We start from the raw sequence: 17,343 nt of genomic DNA, 5'->3' as shown, positions 1-17,343 counted from the left end.
GGTAAGGAAAAACTAAATGAATAGTGTCTGCCCCCTGCTAATATTGTTTCTGATTCTCTTTCATTATTGTGATGAAGAAGAATGCATTTGCCAGATGAATGAACGCAAGTCATGTCCTTGAAGCCATCTTTATGTGTTCTAGCAATGAGATCAGATGCAGCACAATGGCTTCAATCAGGACTTGAGTTGAGCTGTCAGTAGTCTCCAGGACTCATGTGTTTTCTGCAGGAGCCTGATTGGTGAATTAAGTACAGGCATGATGGAGACCACTTTCCTTGATCTCAAGGAAGCTGAAGAGTGGTCTCCATCATGCCTGTACTTAATTAGATAGATTTCAAGTCTGAAAACTGACTCAGATCTAGAAAATGGGCAAGAAATTATGACTTTTCTTTTGAGTATTTAAAAAATATTTTTAATTGTGGTGAACAATATAAAATTTATAATCCTAATCATTAAGTGTAGAGTTCAGTAGTGTTAAGTATATTCACAGTATTGTCCAACTGAGCCCCAAAACTTTTTCATTTTGTAATACTGAAACTCTACAGCCATTAAACAATGATGCCTCATTTCCCCACACCCGAGCCCCTGGTAATCACCATTCTACTTCCTCTTCCTATGAATGTGATTACTTTACATACCTTATATAAGATGAATCATGCAGTATTTGTCTTTTTGTAACTGGTTTATTTTGCTTAGAAAAATTTCCTCAAGTTCATCCATATTATAGTATGTGACAGTATTTCTTTCGTTTCTAAAGCTGAATAATATTCTATGTTCATACCATATTTTATTATCCATTAATCCCTAGATGGACCCTTAAGTTGCTTCCAGCTCTTGGCTGTTATGAATAATGCTGCCATGAACATGGGTATGAAGATATTTCCTTGAGCTCCTTCTTTTAGTTCTTTTGAATATATGCCCAGGAGTGAGATTACTGGGACATATGGTAATTTTCGTTTTAATATTTTGGGGAACCATTATACAGTTTTCCATAGTGGTTGTACCATTTTACATTCCCATTAACAGTGCACAAGGATTCTAGTTTCTCTACTTCAGGATTTTTTTGACTTTGCACTGGGGCAACTGTGACCAATCTCCTGCTCATCTATTATATATATATTAAATTTCATTGTGTATATTGAGCAGTGTCCTTGTTGGTTTTCTGTCCATCTATTTTGTCCCTGGGGTTATCAACTTTTATTAACAAACTTAATTCCATGTGAGTTAAGTTCCTTTGACCGGCTGTTTGACTTTGCAGATCATTAAGATAATTGTGATTCCCTGAGTTCTACTACTGCCACCTGGCCTGCTTGCTTGGCAGTGCGATTGGGAGTATTGTTTCTACTGCTATTAATAATCCCAGCTCCCTCTCCTATCTTCATGCCTAGACTGCAGAAGAGAGCCATCCATTGAGCTTAGGGCTGTTGATGTTTCTCTCCTTTGTACACTCCTTCATATTGTGGTGAATGTTGTGTCTCAGGGTCTTCCATGAAGCATAATCCCATGGTGAGTCTCAAATAATAGATCCATTTCAGCATGTCTGCTTCCCTAAGCTTCTAAATTCCTTCCTTTACAGCTGATACGGCAATTCATGAATTTCAACTTTGCTTAGTGTAGGGCATCACTTTTTCTAGGATTCCATAGCACATCTGAACCATCTCCTGTGGTCCATGCTGAAGTGTAAATCCTGTATCCCAAGAGGGTACCCTCCAACTCATAAACTCTTTCTTATTCAGGATTATATTCTGGTATTATCAAAATCTAGATCCTGGGTTGGGGATGTAGCTCAGTATTAGAGTGCTTGCCTAGCATGCACAAGGCCCTGGGTTCAATCTTCAGTACCATCAAGGGAGAAAAAAAAAAAAAAAAATCCAGATCCATGTGAACCTACCCAGATCCTGTTAAAACATGTTGGGTATTATTTTCTTTCCTCCCTAATCAGGTCCAGCATGTTCTTGGCTGAATTATGCTGTGACTTGGCCTTAGTTATCATTTTGGCAGCCAGGAGAGGAGATGGGGCAGATCTGGAGGGGCATTCCTGTTACCTTGTTAAAAAAAAAAAAAGACCTCTGCATTGTTTTTGCTGAGTGGCAAATGATGTTGTCTTTTAATGGGGAGGGGTGGGATGCTTTTGAAGGCTATGAGGGTTGAGGGGAAACTGCAAATTAAAAATCTTTGGTTTGCATCAAATGTTCCCACTAATGTGTCAGGGTTCCAGTCCAGATTTCCTCAACCAGAACCCAGATCTTGGCATGGCAGAGCTACCTGCTTCAGTGGAGGGTAGTTCTTGAGGCTCCACATCTCTATTAAGCTCAGAATTAGTCGTCTTCTTACACTCTTCTCCTACCTTGGCAGATAATGGCCTCTTTGTAAGTACCAAAGAGGACACTGACTTTCTCATACAGTTTCAATTGTTTGTTAACTGCTTTCCCTTATCTCTCTAAGATACCAAGGCAGTTTAGTAACAACCAGCCATTTCCATTGTCCTTGTATGCATTGTACTGCTGTACTTTTCAAATGTCCCAGTTTTTTCATTGGCCAGGGTGTTTCCTTAGATCAGATCATCTTCTTAAATGACTACTGGTGAAAGTTGATATACATATTTTTTAAAGCTGGAGACTGTTCCATATCTCTGTTTTCCTTCAAATATTGCTTACAAACTGAAAAGTTCCTTTTACTTCATCCTTCTAATAATATCATTCATAGCTAAGGAAGCCTTATTGGTACTTTCACCATTATGCCTGGAAATCACCTTAGCCATCTCCAGTGAGTTTCGTAGGTACATTTTCACTTTGACAGGTAATATAAATCACTTCATTTCTATAAAAGATGGCAGAACCTGTCTCTAGTTCTAATAGCAATTTCTTCCCTGATCATCCAGCCTCAACTAACATGTCCATGTTGCCCTTCTAGTCCCTGCAGCTGGTCCCAAGTCAGTATCACATGTTTTAGGTTTTAATTATGGCAACATCCTACTTCCAAGAGCCAATTTTTGTTTTAGTATGAATTGCTGAGTAACCAAGCACCCCAAAACTTGTCTTAAGTCAACAATGATTTATGATTTCCTCAGAATTCTGAAGGTTGACTGGGCAGTTTGTCCTCCGGTTTTACTTGGTTCACAGCCTTCAATTGTATTTGGCTGGAGGCTTAGATGTTGGGATAGAGCCACATGGTTTGGGGGCCTCTTTCACCACATGATGTCACATCAAGGATACTGGGCCTGCCAAATGGACATGCAACTGAGTTTTAAGAGGACCAGAGTGGAAACTACAAGTTTCCTTAAGGCCTAAGCGCTGGACCTTACACTTATGGTATGTTTTATTATTAGTCAAAGCAAGTCATGAGATTTGAGGAGCAGCTGGAGAAATAACAATGCCTCTTGAATAGAGGAAACAGTAAACTCACATAATAGAAGAGTATATGGAAGGTTGATTGAGGACTTTTTTTATACTGGGGACTGAACCCAGGAGTGCTTAACCACTTAAGTTACATCTCCTGTTCTTTTTATTTTATTTTTTTTTAATTTTGTGGGCTGGCTGTGGTGGCATACACCTGTAATCCTACCAGCTCAGGAAGCTGAGGCAGGGGGATCACCAGTTTAGAGTCAGCCTCAGCAACTTAGCCTAAGTAACTTAGTGATACGCTAAATAAAATATTTAAAAAGGGTGGGGGTGCTGGGGACCATTTTTAAATGACCCATCATGTTTAAGATTCCTTTTAGACAGGTAGAGATATCAAATAGGCACATGGCTATGAGGGCTTTGATGGGGGAGGTTTTGGACTTAGGCTTGAGAAATGCATTCAGAAGTCATCACCATATGGACATGGCACATTATGTGAATCATCCTGCTCTCTGGGTTCTTGGTTATTGCCTAAGTCTGAATTGTGCATGAGGCATAGTGCTAGTAGAGTGCTGCCCTCTGCAGCCAGGGCTGGTGGAGGTTGGGGGTGAGGGGAGGAACAGTCTGTTTTTGAGGTGGCTCTAAGTCCACTTCTCCTCCTGCACATAAAGCAGTTCACTAGCCCTCTTCCTCCCTTCCTCCCTCCCCCTTCCATCTCCATAGAAATACACATTGGAGATTAGGACACTGGGCTAAAGACAGGACAAGAAGCTATTCCACTATCTTGCTTTGTACCTAAGGAAAGGAACCCTGGGACCCGGTCCACATGCTTGTAATCCCAGTGACTCGGGAGGCTGAGGCAGGAGGATTGTAAATTCAAGGCCAGCTTGGGCAATTTAACAAGACCTTGACCCCAAATAAAATACAATAAAAAGGGCTGCAGATGTAGTTCAGTGACAGAGGTCCTGGGTTCTATCTGCAGCACCAAAGGCAAAAAAAGAAGAAGAAGATGAAGAAAGAAATATTGGAAGGGGATGTTTGCACTCATGGTTTTAATATCTGGAGAAAGGAAGAGGAAAAATTGAAGTTAAGTCTAGTATTCTGAAAAAAGGGGTGATTTCTAGGTTATCCCAAACCAGTTGGAAGCAAAGAGAAGAAGTGAAGAGCTGAAGGTCATGACTCAGATCTGGAGTTCCAGTGCTTGCTTTTCTATGAGTTACTGTTCCTCATATTAAGTCTTTAGGAAAATTGCCTTAAGTCTGTCCTTGCTTTAGTGGTATCAACCTCTATGCTTATGATCATTTAGGAGGAGATGGGAATCTATAATTGTCCAACTGCTCCCCAACCTTAACACACTTCTTTCCACACTTGTTAACTCTCCAAGATCCTATATTTAAACTGATCCTGCTAATTTTTGCATTCTCCCCATTCCTGCTTCCAAACCCTGGGGTTGCAGTGGGGTTGGGCTAAGGCATGTACACGACTTTCAGGCTCCATCTCTCATTTCCTGAGTGGAGCTGGGCTGCACTAATTGACCTCGAGGGTCTCAGCTGTGCTAAGTTGGGTGTTTGTTAGATCTCGTTAGGCTTGTAATTAGTGCAGGGAATCTAGGTCAGAGACAACCGTTGGAGTGATGGTCTCCTGGGGCATGAATAAAAGTGGGGAATAGCAAACAGGTTCCTCATTCTGTGGGTGGGATGAACTGGGGACAGTGGAACTCATGTGATACACACAGACACAAGATCACGTGCAGAAATGCACTCAAACTCTGGTGTGTGTGTGTGTGTGTGTGTGTGTGTGTTCGCTCCCGCTTTTACTCCGGTTTCCTTCCAACCTCTCCATATATGGTGTGGCTCTAGAGCAGGCTGGGGATTGGCTGCTGTTGGAAGGTAGAGGATAGCAGAAAAAGAAATAAACCCAGCTTGGGGAGGGAGTGAGAAGGCTGTGTGTGTGTGTGTGTTGGCACTGGGGAGCACGGTAGCCCAGTTCTGAGGGTGGTAGAATGGGCTAGGTCTGCTCGCCTGTGAGGGGCAGATAGGGGAGAGAATCTTTTAGACTGGTTTCTGGGGAGAAGGAGGTTAAGTTACTGTTGGCAGAGGGGTTGGAAGAGTGGGTGAGGAGGAAGGCAAAAGCTATTTCCCTAGGGTTGGAGTTTTAAGCCTAGCATGGTGTTTATGAAGGTTGGAGCAGGGGTTAGAAAAATGTGCTTTTTTCTTTTCTTTCCTTTTCTTTTCACCCTAGACAACCTACTGCTATGCTGTGGAAATTTCGTGGAAATTAACTCATCAGCTTTCCTGTCCAACATCTCAGAAATTCTTCCTAATGGAGAAAGATCAGGACTGTGCCTTTATCAGCTCCCCCAACCTCTCACAATTCATGGGAGGAACAGGAAGAGCTGAGGAAAATATCACTGAAATGTGAATTAAGCATTTGGTTCTTTACCTGTCTTTATCTATCTATGTTTCAACTCTACTTCCTGGATTTTCCCTTCTCCCCATCATGGGGCCACCCAAAGGTGTTTCCCTTCCCAGTTCATTGTGTTAAGAAAAAACATATAGCAAAGTTGCTGGGAGGGACGAAGGCAGGAAAAATACAAACATCCTGAAAAATGCCTGTTGGCAGCTGTGTAATAAGAAAGTTGCCCCATGTAGCCATGGAGCTCTTCTTCACTCAGTCCACCCATTTACTGAATAACACAGTTATTAGGAGGAAGTAAGGGAAATGTTGCAGAAAAATGGTTTGGAATGAAGGGAGGGAAGAGAGGCACTGGGTGGAGGGGAAATTAGAATAATGCTTGAAGATCCTGTCATGGTGCCTAAGCTCAAAACATAGTTTATGTTTACAAAATTTTCTTTACTTTGCTAGGGCCTTCCACGTGGTAAGCAAATGTACTAACTGAGCCAAATCCCCAGACCAGAACTCTTGCTAGTAGCCCACCACTAAGGTATGCTTTGTTTTTCTATTGGGAAGCCTGACTTTGTGTTAAGTTTTGAAATTCTTGAAGACCAGGAATAGTGTTTTCTCCCTCTTTATAGCTGGCACACTCTTTCTTTTGAAGAGGTATGAGCACAGCTTGTGGCCTGATCAAGTGTGTGGACTGAAACTAAGTGAAAATGATTAACTTTGTGTATTAACTCTCAAACTGGGCTCGGCCCCGTAAACTCCACGTGAACTTACTGTTTAGTGCCCACTGAGCCACGCTGGTAATAGCAGGCATAGTAGCCATTTATTGACTGACCTGCATTTTTCATATATCCACCTTACCCATTTAACAATTCTACAGTTTACGGATGAGAAAATTGGCACTCAGAAAACTTGTGTCTTGCCCAAAAAGGGACAGAGAACTTGAATCCAGATCAGTCTGGTTTCAAAGCCAGGCTCATGCCCCCAATCTTGTGATCTTGGATATCCTAGCGGTTGCTGGAGAACTGAAAGCCACTAAATTTGGGGACTGAAAATCCTAGGACCCAATGCCCAGTTCTTCTTGTCTCCCAAGGTCCCTGACATTTCTTTTTTTGCTTCCCCTCACCTGCCATTCCTCTCTCCAGTGTCTCCCTTCATTTTCTGGTTCCCCTGGGAACCACAGATGATTGGCATGTTGGGACACATTATGTCATTCTTGCTTTTGTCTTTTTCCTCATTATGTGGGAGTGATAAGGAAGAGGGAAAAAGAAAAATGCTGATAAACAATACAAAAATGGAGACTCATAAGGAGAAAATAAAAATTTAACTCAGACTTTCAATATTTGTGGCAATGGGTGACTCTGATGACCAGGTTTGGAGTTTTGGAGAGTAAAGTCTATCTGGAGGACAGGAAACCTGAGAACTAGGTTCCCTAATCTCACCTCCTAGGAGATGCTGGGAACGACAGTAAGTGCACTTTCCCTGACTCCAATAGAATACTTTTTCCTCCAGAAGAGACTAGATTAACTACAGGCTACATCTATAGAAAACATTCATGACAGTGAGTGGTAGGGAACTAAAAAGAGAGCAAGAATCTCTTTTTCCTAGAGACAGTTTAACTTGGAGAGATTCCCTCATCTAATGTGGTTGTAGGGGCAATGTCAAGAATAGAAGAATGGGAATCGAAGGGTCTCTTTTTCCCCAAAGAATTTGCCTCTCTCCTTCCTACCCAATCTTCCTAACATCCAGCAGGCTCATGGCTAGTATCTGTATGCAGTTTACCCTATTTCCTCCCCCTTTTCCCCCAGTGAAACTTTAGGACTTGGCTCTTGGGTGAGAACAGACCTAGGGAAGAGGATCAAGAAGTTCACAAGGGATGTATTTTTTTAATCCCTCATTTACTTGGTCCATGAGGTTCTCTGCTTCTTTCCAAAAATCATTCATATTTTGCCTTCACAACATTTTTTCTAGACCTTAGCACTGTTACTAAACCTGATCTGAGAAATTTTAGAGAGCTGGGTGTGGTAGTACATATCTGTAACCCCAGTGACTCAGGAGGCTAAGGCAGGAAGATTGCAAGTTCAAGTCCAACCTGGGCAATTTAGAAAGACCCTGACTCAAAATAAAAAATAAGGGCTGGGGATGTAGCTCAGTAGTACGGCACTGGCACTCCTGGTTTAATCCCTAGTACTGTAAAAACAAAAAAACTTCAGAGAAAAACAGCAAATGAAATGAGTTGTAGGGGACCAATCATAGATAAGCATGCAAGGAAGAATGGCCACTCAAGGCAGTCAGGCACAATGGTGGTGGAAGCAGATATGTTTCCTAAAGCTGGTCTGCTTAGTGGTGGGAGTAGCCTGAGGAAGGACAGGGAGTGACTACAGGAAACCCTCACTTGGCAGAAAGAGGAACCTAGACCCAGGTTTGGTTTTCCCCTTCTTTCTGCCCAGCCTACAATTGCAAATCAGTTTCATTCTTAGTTCAGTTCTTCCATGGGGTCAGCTGTCCCCATTTCCCCTATGTTAGTCACTCCCTAGTCAAATGACCAAGCCAGGCCCATCATCCAAAGGTGTATCTTTGAATCCATGCTTGGAAGGGCATGAAAGATGGATAAAGCACCTCACATATGAGATCCTAGCAGCTCAATCTCTCTTTTTTAAGATACTGGGGGTTGAACTCTGCTTCTCATGCATGGTGGCAAATGCTCCACCACTGAGCCCCAGCCCCAGCCCAACACAGTTCAATTCCAACCACAGACCATTTTGGGGGAGAAGCCAGTGTTGGGCAGGGAGATTTTAATTCCACATATCCTCCTCAGGGCTGGGGTAAATTTCACTTCTCCTATGGCATGGACAGGTGGCACTATCCTCCACATTCCTGGAACTAAAGTTGGGCAGTTGAAATTTCACCCTCAGATTGAAAACCCGGAATGGGACATATGAGAAACTCTCCTCTTCCCCAGCTCCCTCTAAACTTAGAAACCTGTGCAAGTACTTGACAATTTCCCACTGCCTGGCAGGTGGGAGGTATGTGTAAAATGAGCAGACTATGTCTTTCCCTGTGCTGGTGAAAGCTCCTTATTACTGTTATAATTACTGTTATAGGAATCGGCTCCTTCTCAAGTATGAGGGGGAGTTAAGTAGGGAAAGAAAGGCTTAGGGGGTCAGGCATCAGCAAGAGCAATGAGTTTGATTGTGTGTGGTTTTTTTTTTTTTTTTTTGAGGTAAATAAAAAACTTTATCCTGTAACACTTGGAGATAAGAATCTGTAAGCCCCCCACAAGTTCCAGACCTTGCTCCTGTCCTTCACATCAGGCTTTTCCGGTATTGACTGTGCTGGGTGGTCTGTTTGAGGTGGGAGTCGGGGGTCTGTAGGTCCATCTGTCTGTACAGGTCCCTCAGCTCCCTGACTTCCTGCAGCACTCTCTTTGCCTGGCTCCAGTTCGATGATGCCTCTCCTAGCAGCCGCTCTGTCTCCAGCAGCAGCTGCTCAGACTCAGAATCGGGTGGAGACCGTGGGGGGTCCTTGGCCTTTCGTTTGCCATCTCCTAGTCCCTGAACTTCTGCCAGCAGCTCCTGTGTCTTCTCGAGTTTCCTTGCCACCAGGTCCTGGATCCGGGACAGCTGCCCCGGGTGGGGTGGGCTGGGGGCTGGGGATTCCTCAGCCCGAAGTTGGAGGGTACGGGCTGGGGCAGCGTCCCGCTGAGACAGGATTTCCTCCAAGGAGGCACATCGACCTTTCTCTGTGGGGGTCAACTTCTTGGGTGCCTGGGGGGTGTAGGTGGCCCCCTTGTCTGGCTTTTCCCAAGGTCGAGGGAAGCTGCTTGCCCGGTCTGAGGAGGACTGGATCCGGTCAGAGTCTGCTCTCCGCCGACTGCCTGCGAGCTGGGCCACAGACTTGTCCAGGTCCACCCGAAAGCTCTCGGCACAAGAGGTTGGCTCCTCAGGGGAAGGGTCTTCCTCTTGGATCAGGTCCAAGGTCAGCATCCCGTCTGAGGTAGAGGTCGAAGCCTGGGGAGAAGGGGTGGGAATCACGGGGGTAAACTGTCATCAGTAGAGATTTCAGCAATAACAGACTGAAAGATGGAAGCTGCTGTCATTTTCCTTCTCACTGTGCCTTCTCTGAATGAGACCTCTTCACTCTAGACTAAGCCCTTCTATTTTATTTGCAATTTCTTAATTCCTTTGATGGTGATTTGAGCTTTTTATTTTTCCGTGACCTAATTTCTTCTGCTTGTTTCCCATATTTTCCCCTTTGCTACAGGCTTCCTGAGGAGTGTCTACTTCCTCTGTACTGTGGACTCCAAGCACAGCACTGGGCTTGGCACAGTAAATATCCTTTTCTATCTGCATCCTCTGAGCCACATACCTCAGCCACCAGGCTACCCTCCCAGCCAACCTGTATACATTTTTTTTTTGAAACAGGGTCTAGTTAAATTGCTAAGGCTGGTCTTGACTTTGCAATCCTCCTGCCTTAGCCTCCCAAGTCACTGGGATTATAGGTGTACACCACATGCCTAGCCAAACCTTGGTTCTTATTTCCAGAATACTGTAACTTTTAAAAAGTGGTAATATTCAATACTTCATATGTAGTTTACAAATGTGTTGTTTTAATCACCCTTTTAGCAGCCCTTCAAGGTAGGTATGACTGTCCTGTCCCATTTTACAGACATGCTGTTCCAAGGAATCACACAATTAACAGCAAAAGTTACGTTCTGCCTGACTCCAGAGTCTTTGTTCCTTCTACTGTACCTGACTGCTTCTCTCTCTAGAGACTTAGAGCTCAGATGAATGAAAGAAACCATTGCTTTGTTATGTCACAGGGGTTTGCTGTGATCCTTCCTACCCCGAATGCATGTAGTTTTTAACCTTGTTACCCATCAAGATACCCACCATACAGTTTATGCCATCTTGCATGGTATTCAACTCCTCTACTTTTTACTTTCCTGGGTAGTCTATCTCATTTCCTCCAAAAGACGATAAAATTACTGAGAGCAGAGATGTCTTAGCTCATGGTAGATGTTGAATATATATTTCTGATAAATAAATAGTTCGATCTGAGACTGACACAGAATCAGTCTTTTGACAATGTTTACTTTCTTAGGCTTACATACCACAGCCATGAGGTGTCCCCGAGTTGGGGGGGCGGCGGGAGTGTTGGATTTTTGCTCTGTCTCGAGTGGGGTGGGCGAGATAGCTATCCTCTTCAACAGTGACCTGAAGCAAAGTACCATGAGTAATCGGTCCTCTTCAGGACTATCTGTCCCAACCCAACATCCCCCAAGGCCTGAATATGCTTGGATTGGGAAATAAGCTCACCCTATAAACCACTTTGGAGCAAGTCACAGGCAAGGGGATTTACTGGATATGAAAGGGTTCCCCAAGGCTGGCTCATGCATCATGATGTGGGGGAAGGAGTTGGCAGAAAAGACTCAGAATGTAGAAGGACAACAGGGATTTCAAAAGGGAGAGAAAGAAGAAGGCTAGTGGGGGAGCAAATAAATGAGGCCCCCAAATAATAATCCTCTCTCTGAGCATCCTTCTCCCCACAATGAGCCCCCTGACCTCATCCAAGATGCGGTTCTTGGCTCGGGTGATAGCAGAGTTGAGGGCATTGATCCACGACTCCTTTTCTTCTGGACTCACTGCCAGGAAGATCAGGTTGGGTGCCTGTGAGGGGAAGAGTCTTATTTCAGCCTGGGTGTTAGAGTTGGCGCCTCACCTTGACAGCGAAGAAATAAGAAATCATAATCTCATTCTCTTAGACCCAGCTCCTGGAAGGAGAGAGATTCTGTTTCCAGAGTCATCCATAACTCAAAGAAACCCAGCTTCTACTCCTGCAAAATGGCATAGCTCGAATGTTGTTTTAGAAATGACCAAAGAGGAGCTAAGAAGGGTACGTGGCACTGGAAATAAATAAAGGAGATTTGAAAGACAGATATTTGAGATCTTTATATGTCTGAGGAAGTAGACGGTGACAGAAATGGCTTCCCTGGGTTTCCTTAGATGAGAGGAATCAGATTCAGAACCTCAATCACCTAGCAGGGCACAGAGACCAGTGATTTTTCTCCCAAGACATATAAGTGTGTATGCAGGTATGTGTGTGTTAGAGTGGGGGAGAGAGCAAAGGGGAGGCTGCTAGGGATATAGACAAAGGATTTTTGTGGCTGAACAGTTTAAAGGCCTGGAGGGAAGAAAATGGCCACAATATTCTCTGGTTAAAAAATAAAAGCCAGCAGGAGAGTAACTCAGGGCCTCTGAGCCAAGACTGCTCAGAAAGGAGAATCTGAAGGGGGAAGGTATTCTCTTCTGCCCCTTCCAACCCCATCAGTACCCTAGTGTCCAGGGTGGCAGGAGATACCTACTGTGTTGCCGGGCTGTTTGGAGTGGGCGAGAGTAAACTTGCTATGATTTTTCTTGCTCCTGCTCTTGGATTTCCGGAGCTCTTCACACTTCTCATAGTCACTCAGGTCAAACACCTCTTGAATATTTTTCTCATCTTTTACCTAGGGGAGATTTGTGGATGTGGTGAGAAGGATAAAATTACTTAGCCTCTCCCCCAAAGTTAGTTTAGATAAGTCTTGGGAACCCAACAATGCCTGAGGGGAGGAAAGGACAATGGGACAGGAAGGTCCATCCTATCCATGCCATATAGAGACCCTACATCACAGGTTCCAGACTGGTACAGTCTCCAAGTTCTAAGTCCTCAGGCAGATTTCTCTTTAAACCACTAACCCTACTCTCCTTAGTCAGGCTACCATTTCCAGAGCCTCTCTTTACCCATGAACCCACTCTACTCTTGAAGGACACAAGGACACAGTGCCCAAGTTCAGAAAAGGCTCAAGTCCTTAAAGGGACATGGTTAATAGGTCAGTATTATCATTTCCAAGTAAGGAAGACCTGCGTAGCCCTCAAAGGTTCAGAGGAAGGAGATCAAGACGGACCCAGGATCAGGATATCTGGAGGGAATGAAGGGCTGCCTATGGTCTCTCGATGGTAGCTTTCTTGCCCCCATCCTGTTTCCACCTCTAATATATGCTACTCTAAAGAGACTTATTCAGCCTGAGCAGTCTGTCTACCCTCTTCTGCTCAGTTAGAAACACCTCAGGAATTAGTTGGTCATATTTCCTGGGATGAAAAGTAAAAACCACCAGCACTTGTTTTGTTAAAATTAAGTAAACTTGTTTAAAAAAAAAAAAAAAAAAAAAAAAAGGCAGCCTCAGGTCTTCCTTGGAAGACATTTACCCTTCCTGACTGGAACTGTTTCACAAAAGAGCCCCCACTTCCCAAACTCCGACGTAAGAATTGTGGGAGTACGTGGCAGTGACCTCATCTATACTCCTGGTTATTATCAACTTTGAAGCTGGGTAGAGCGTCTCTCTTCTGTTCCCCATCCCATCTAGTATCTACCCATCTTTCTAAATTGCTGCTGGACCCAGGGGGTTGATGATAGTCACATAGCTCCCTTCAGGTGAGTGAGGGCTCCTTAGTCTATCTCTCTTTGTTTGGGCAAGGCTTGGCTCCTCTAGGGCTCTCTCCTTCCCAGCCATCCCTGGCTTTGGGCTGAGAAGTGACCAGAAGCCTTGAAGGATTATGGGTGGAGGTGAGACAAGGTGTTGGCAGGGGCATCTAAGAACAATTCCCAGAAACACAGGGCCAGGATGCAGGATGACGCATTATCCCTCCCCTTCCCCCTCTCCCCAGAGTCAGACTATCAGTAGAGGCCAGAAACCTTGGAGAGGAAAGTGCTGGGTGTGTATATGTAGCCAGGGGAAGAGAGTAACTTGTTCTGTTTTCCTTAGGGAGAGGGAAGGGCAGGGAGTTCTGGCTTGGTCATTGGCTGATAAGGAGCTCTGGGAGCAGGAGATGTTGACAGAGGTTAGCCACTGGTAGGGGAGGGGTAGGAGAGGAGGTGAGACAAGCAGTAGGACAAGCATATTCTAATGCCCAGAAAAGAAGGACACTCCTGGGAGCCTTGTTCTCCACTGTTTTCTGTTCCCTCCCCCTAGCTAATTCTCAAAGTCTCATTTATAATTACTCATCTTCCAAATTAACATTTCCTTTCCTCTGATTTTTCATCCATTGCCCATAGGAAGGAATTTTTCACATGCTTGCTAAAAGTTGTCTAGAACCTGACTTCCTCTACCATGAGGTTTCCCTAAGGTCTAGCTCAGAAGATGCCCCAGCCCTGAGAAAGGGCACCCTTTGAGAATGAAGAAAATGATTCACAACAACACAGACAGAATTCTATGATGGAAGTAATTGTTGGAGACCTTGCCTTTCTAAGTGGAAATTATAAAACTGATGTAAATGCTGGGGAAAAGGGTTAGGAATTTTTCTAATAAATTTATAGATAAAGGTTAGGAATTTATAAAACAAATTACAAATATGCTATGCTTTTTTATTTTTGTTTAAATCTTCAATCTGTTGGTTCTGGAGCTTTTGAGAAGTGGACAGAATAAAACTTGGGAGTCTTTGGTCAGTTTCACATTTAACAAAGGCCCATGGTAGCATGCAAACTGGCTTTGAAGAAAAGTAACATCAATATGCTGTTCCCTCTTTTGCTGTGCCCTTCCCAATGGGGGGCAGTTGGCCTCAGGACTAATCAGATGCTCCTGACTCATAGGACACCATGCAGAGGTCATTGCATCCTTTCTCTGGCTTTGTATCCCTTCCTCCACACACAAGGCTCAATAAAGTTCTTTCACCCACAGGCTCTACTGTTTGGATAAATAAACATGAAAAAAAAAAAAATGTCTTGTTCTTCTACCCTTTCACTGTTCTCTAGTTTCTCCTTTGACGTGTAGGAAGTTCTCTCGATTGCTCACTGGAGTTTCCTGCCATTATCAAGTTGGGGAAAGACAGGAGACACACTTTGACTCTTTCTCCCTCTTTCTTTTCAAACTGGAAAGTCAGAAAACTGTGTAAAAAACTTTCTGTAGGATTTGTGATTGGCAGAGGTGACCCTTAAAAATAAATCCTCCTGTCAAAGTCTTCCCTTTACCTCACTCCTAAGACTCTCCACCAGCAAGTTCCCAACTTAGAGTGAGTAGCTAGGTTCAGACATCCCAAAGAGGGATCTTTTCAGCCCTGGCATGGCTTTGTTCTTCCCTAGTTGCCTCAGTAGATACTGTTTCCAGATGAGTACATTCTCTTGGGCTGCACATGCGTCTGTTTCAATACCATAAAAGGATTTATTTACCTAAATATAATCTACTGAATAAGAGTGCCTACTGCCAAAAGCAGAAGAGGTTAGACTCAAGGAGGGCTTCCCAGCTAGCCTGGGGTAAGGCATCCTAAGGGGAGTACAGGACAGTCTACATCGACATAGTCACAGAATAGCAATTTTAGTTACTCAATATTACACCATGTTATCCATCCCAAGCATTAGGGACAAAAGGGAGAAGAGCTGGGATTTAATGATTTGGATGCAGGTTCTGACCAAATGTGGTCTATGGTTTTCATGTTTAACTACACAGCCAAAACCATGCAGAGACATAAAGGAACTCATAATTCCATTTTTCTTCCCTCTGATATAAATAGGGGTAGGCAGGAAGGGGGCAGAACATGAGCTAATTGCCCCCTCTTTTTTTAACTGGAGCAGTGGGGCACAGAAAGCATATTGGTTAGGGACACTGACTTCTACAAACATAACTATCTGGCATTCACAGATACACTACCTGAGGTCACAAGACACCAACCCTGGGTTGTGTATTTTCTATGATTCAGGGTGGCTGTGCTACTGTTAACCCTACTGCAGATAGGAAAAAGAAGCCTAGCTGGGTTAGGGTAGTGGGACAGAACAGGGAAAAGCTGAACATCGTGTTTCAGCAACAAGAGCAAAGGGGGAAAATATCCCATATTTTGGGAGGCAGCATAGGGTAGGAAGCACAGCAAGGGACACTTAGAACTATGGGACCTGTTACGAGGCGACTGTCGCTGCTGTCAGAGAGGTAATTGCAAAGAAAAAACATTTATAAGGAGCAAACTGAACTTCTGATTCTTACTCAGATCTTCTCACTAAAGGGTGACCTTTCTCTGCAGAATAAGATTGGGTACAGACTAATGTGACCACTGATTTTTCTTGGAGACCCTGTGGGCACAAAGTGGGGAATACTAGAAAACAGGGTTAAGTTAGAGGTAAAGGGCACCTACCTCCTTCTCAGAGATGTAGAGCTGGTCCCCTTTTAGTACCACATAGCGGTTTTTCCAAATCTCCCTGAAAATCCCTTTCCCGCAGAATTTCCGAACCCAGCCGACCTTCTCTGGCGGTGCAGACTGATGATTTCCATCCTGAAGTCCCTGTCCGGGGGACAAGATAAGAACCAGACCATTAGGTGATTATGGCTCGTTCAGTCTCCTAAGGCGCCTCCGAAGACTGGAGCCGGGAAGCCCAAGGTCCGCTCCCCACTTCTGCAAAGGTTTTCGCTCCGAGCAACTCTCCATCGCTCCCCTCCCCCCTCCCAAATAAACAACCGAAACTGAGAGAGGAAGGGGCCAGGGCCCGGCCAAGTCAAGCCGAGTGATGGCTCTCGGATCTCTACCCAGGCCCCCTCCCCCCTCCCCCTGCCTCTCCTTGCAGCGTGGGGACTAACGGCATCTTATTTTATTTCTCATTGTCTTCTCGTCACCGCAGAGCAAGATGCAAACCGCTGCCTGTCGCCCAGGAGGGGAGGAGGGTGCGGGTCGGGCAGAAACTAAGCCAAGTTAAGGCCCCCCAACGCAAGTAAACAAACAAAAGCCCCCCTGGCGGCTCGGCGCGGGGCCGGGCGCACCGGGCCGTGGCGGAGGGGACCCAGCAGCCGGGCCGGGAGGAGCGCGGGCGCGGCCAGGGTTGGGGCTGGGGGCTCGCGCAGGCCGCCCAGGAACCAGCCCGGCAGCTCGCAGCCCCGACGGGGCCAGGGTCCTGGCAGCACAAAGTCAGGTGCGGTCACGGTGTCGGCGGACGCACTCACCCTCTTGGTGGAATTGTTCTTCTTCATCATTCCGGGTGGGCGCGGGCGCGGGGTGTGGGGCCCAGTGGCGGCCCCGCGAGGGGGTCGAGGCCGCTTGGAGGGGCTCCTTCCCAGCGGGAGGGTGGCGGAGATGTCCCGGCGCCGCCGCTGCTCCGCCCTCGCTCCCTCCCTCCCTCTCCCGGACTCTCCCCCTCTTTGTAGCTCCGGTTACACTAAAGGCCGGCCTCCCTCGCACTCGCACTCGCACATACACGCACGCCCGCTCCCCGCCCCTCGGCGCCCTCCATCCCGGAGCCCACGCGGCCGGGGCCCCCAAGCGCGCCCCCGCCGCCCACCCGCCTGGCCCAGCGCGGCAGCTCCCCTGGCCCGGCGCGCAGTGGGCGGCCCAGCCCGCGCCCCGCAGCTCCATCCGCGGGCCCGCTGACGTTGCGAGTTCAGAATAAAGGGCGAATCGCGGAGCCGCAGCGAGTGCGCTCCCCCCGCCCCCCCTGCCTTTGTTTCTGACTCACGGAGGGTGAGGAAGACAGACCTGAACCCCGCCGAGACCCAGACTCCGACAGTCCAGCGAGAGGTGGAGCCAGAAGGACAGACCGCCCGACCTGCGGAGACACCCTTCCGAGCGGGCCGAGTGGATAACAGAGACAC

The 17,343-nt window shown here is 45.8% G+C and overlaps 1 protein-coding gene across 1 annotated transcript; it reads right to left on the bottom strand.

Moving 5' to 3' along the window:
* Nucleotides 1-8,931: 8,931 nt before the first annotated feature.
* Nucleotides 8,932-17,075, bottom strand: PLEKHO1 (pleckstrin homology domain containing O1). Its single transcript, XM_079153225.1, is given in 7 exon segments — nt 8,932-9,754; nt 10,858-10,887; nt 10,889-10,960; nt 11,309-11,413; nt 12,109-12,249; nt 15,899-16,045; nt 16,699-17,075. Coding segments are annotated over 7 exon segments (1,230 nt in total). The 5' UTR covers nt 16,729-17,075; the 3' UTR covers nt 8,932-9,049.
* Between the last annotated feature and the right edge of the window lie 268 nt (nt 17,076-17,343).

Source organism: Sciurus vulgaris (assembly GCF_902686455.1).
Source record: "Sciurus vulgaris genome assembly, chromosome: 1".
NCBI classification, from domain to species: Eukaryota; Metazoa; Chordata; class Mammalia; order Rodentia; family Sciuridae; genus Sciurus; species Sciurus vulgaris.
Note: the sequence above shows the minus strand (reverse complement) of the source record. Positions and strands in the feature narration are given on the sequence as shown.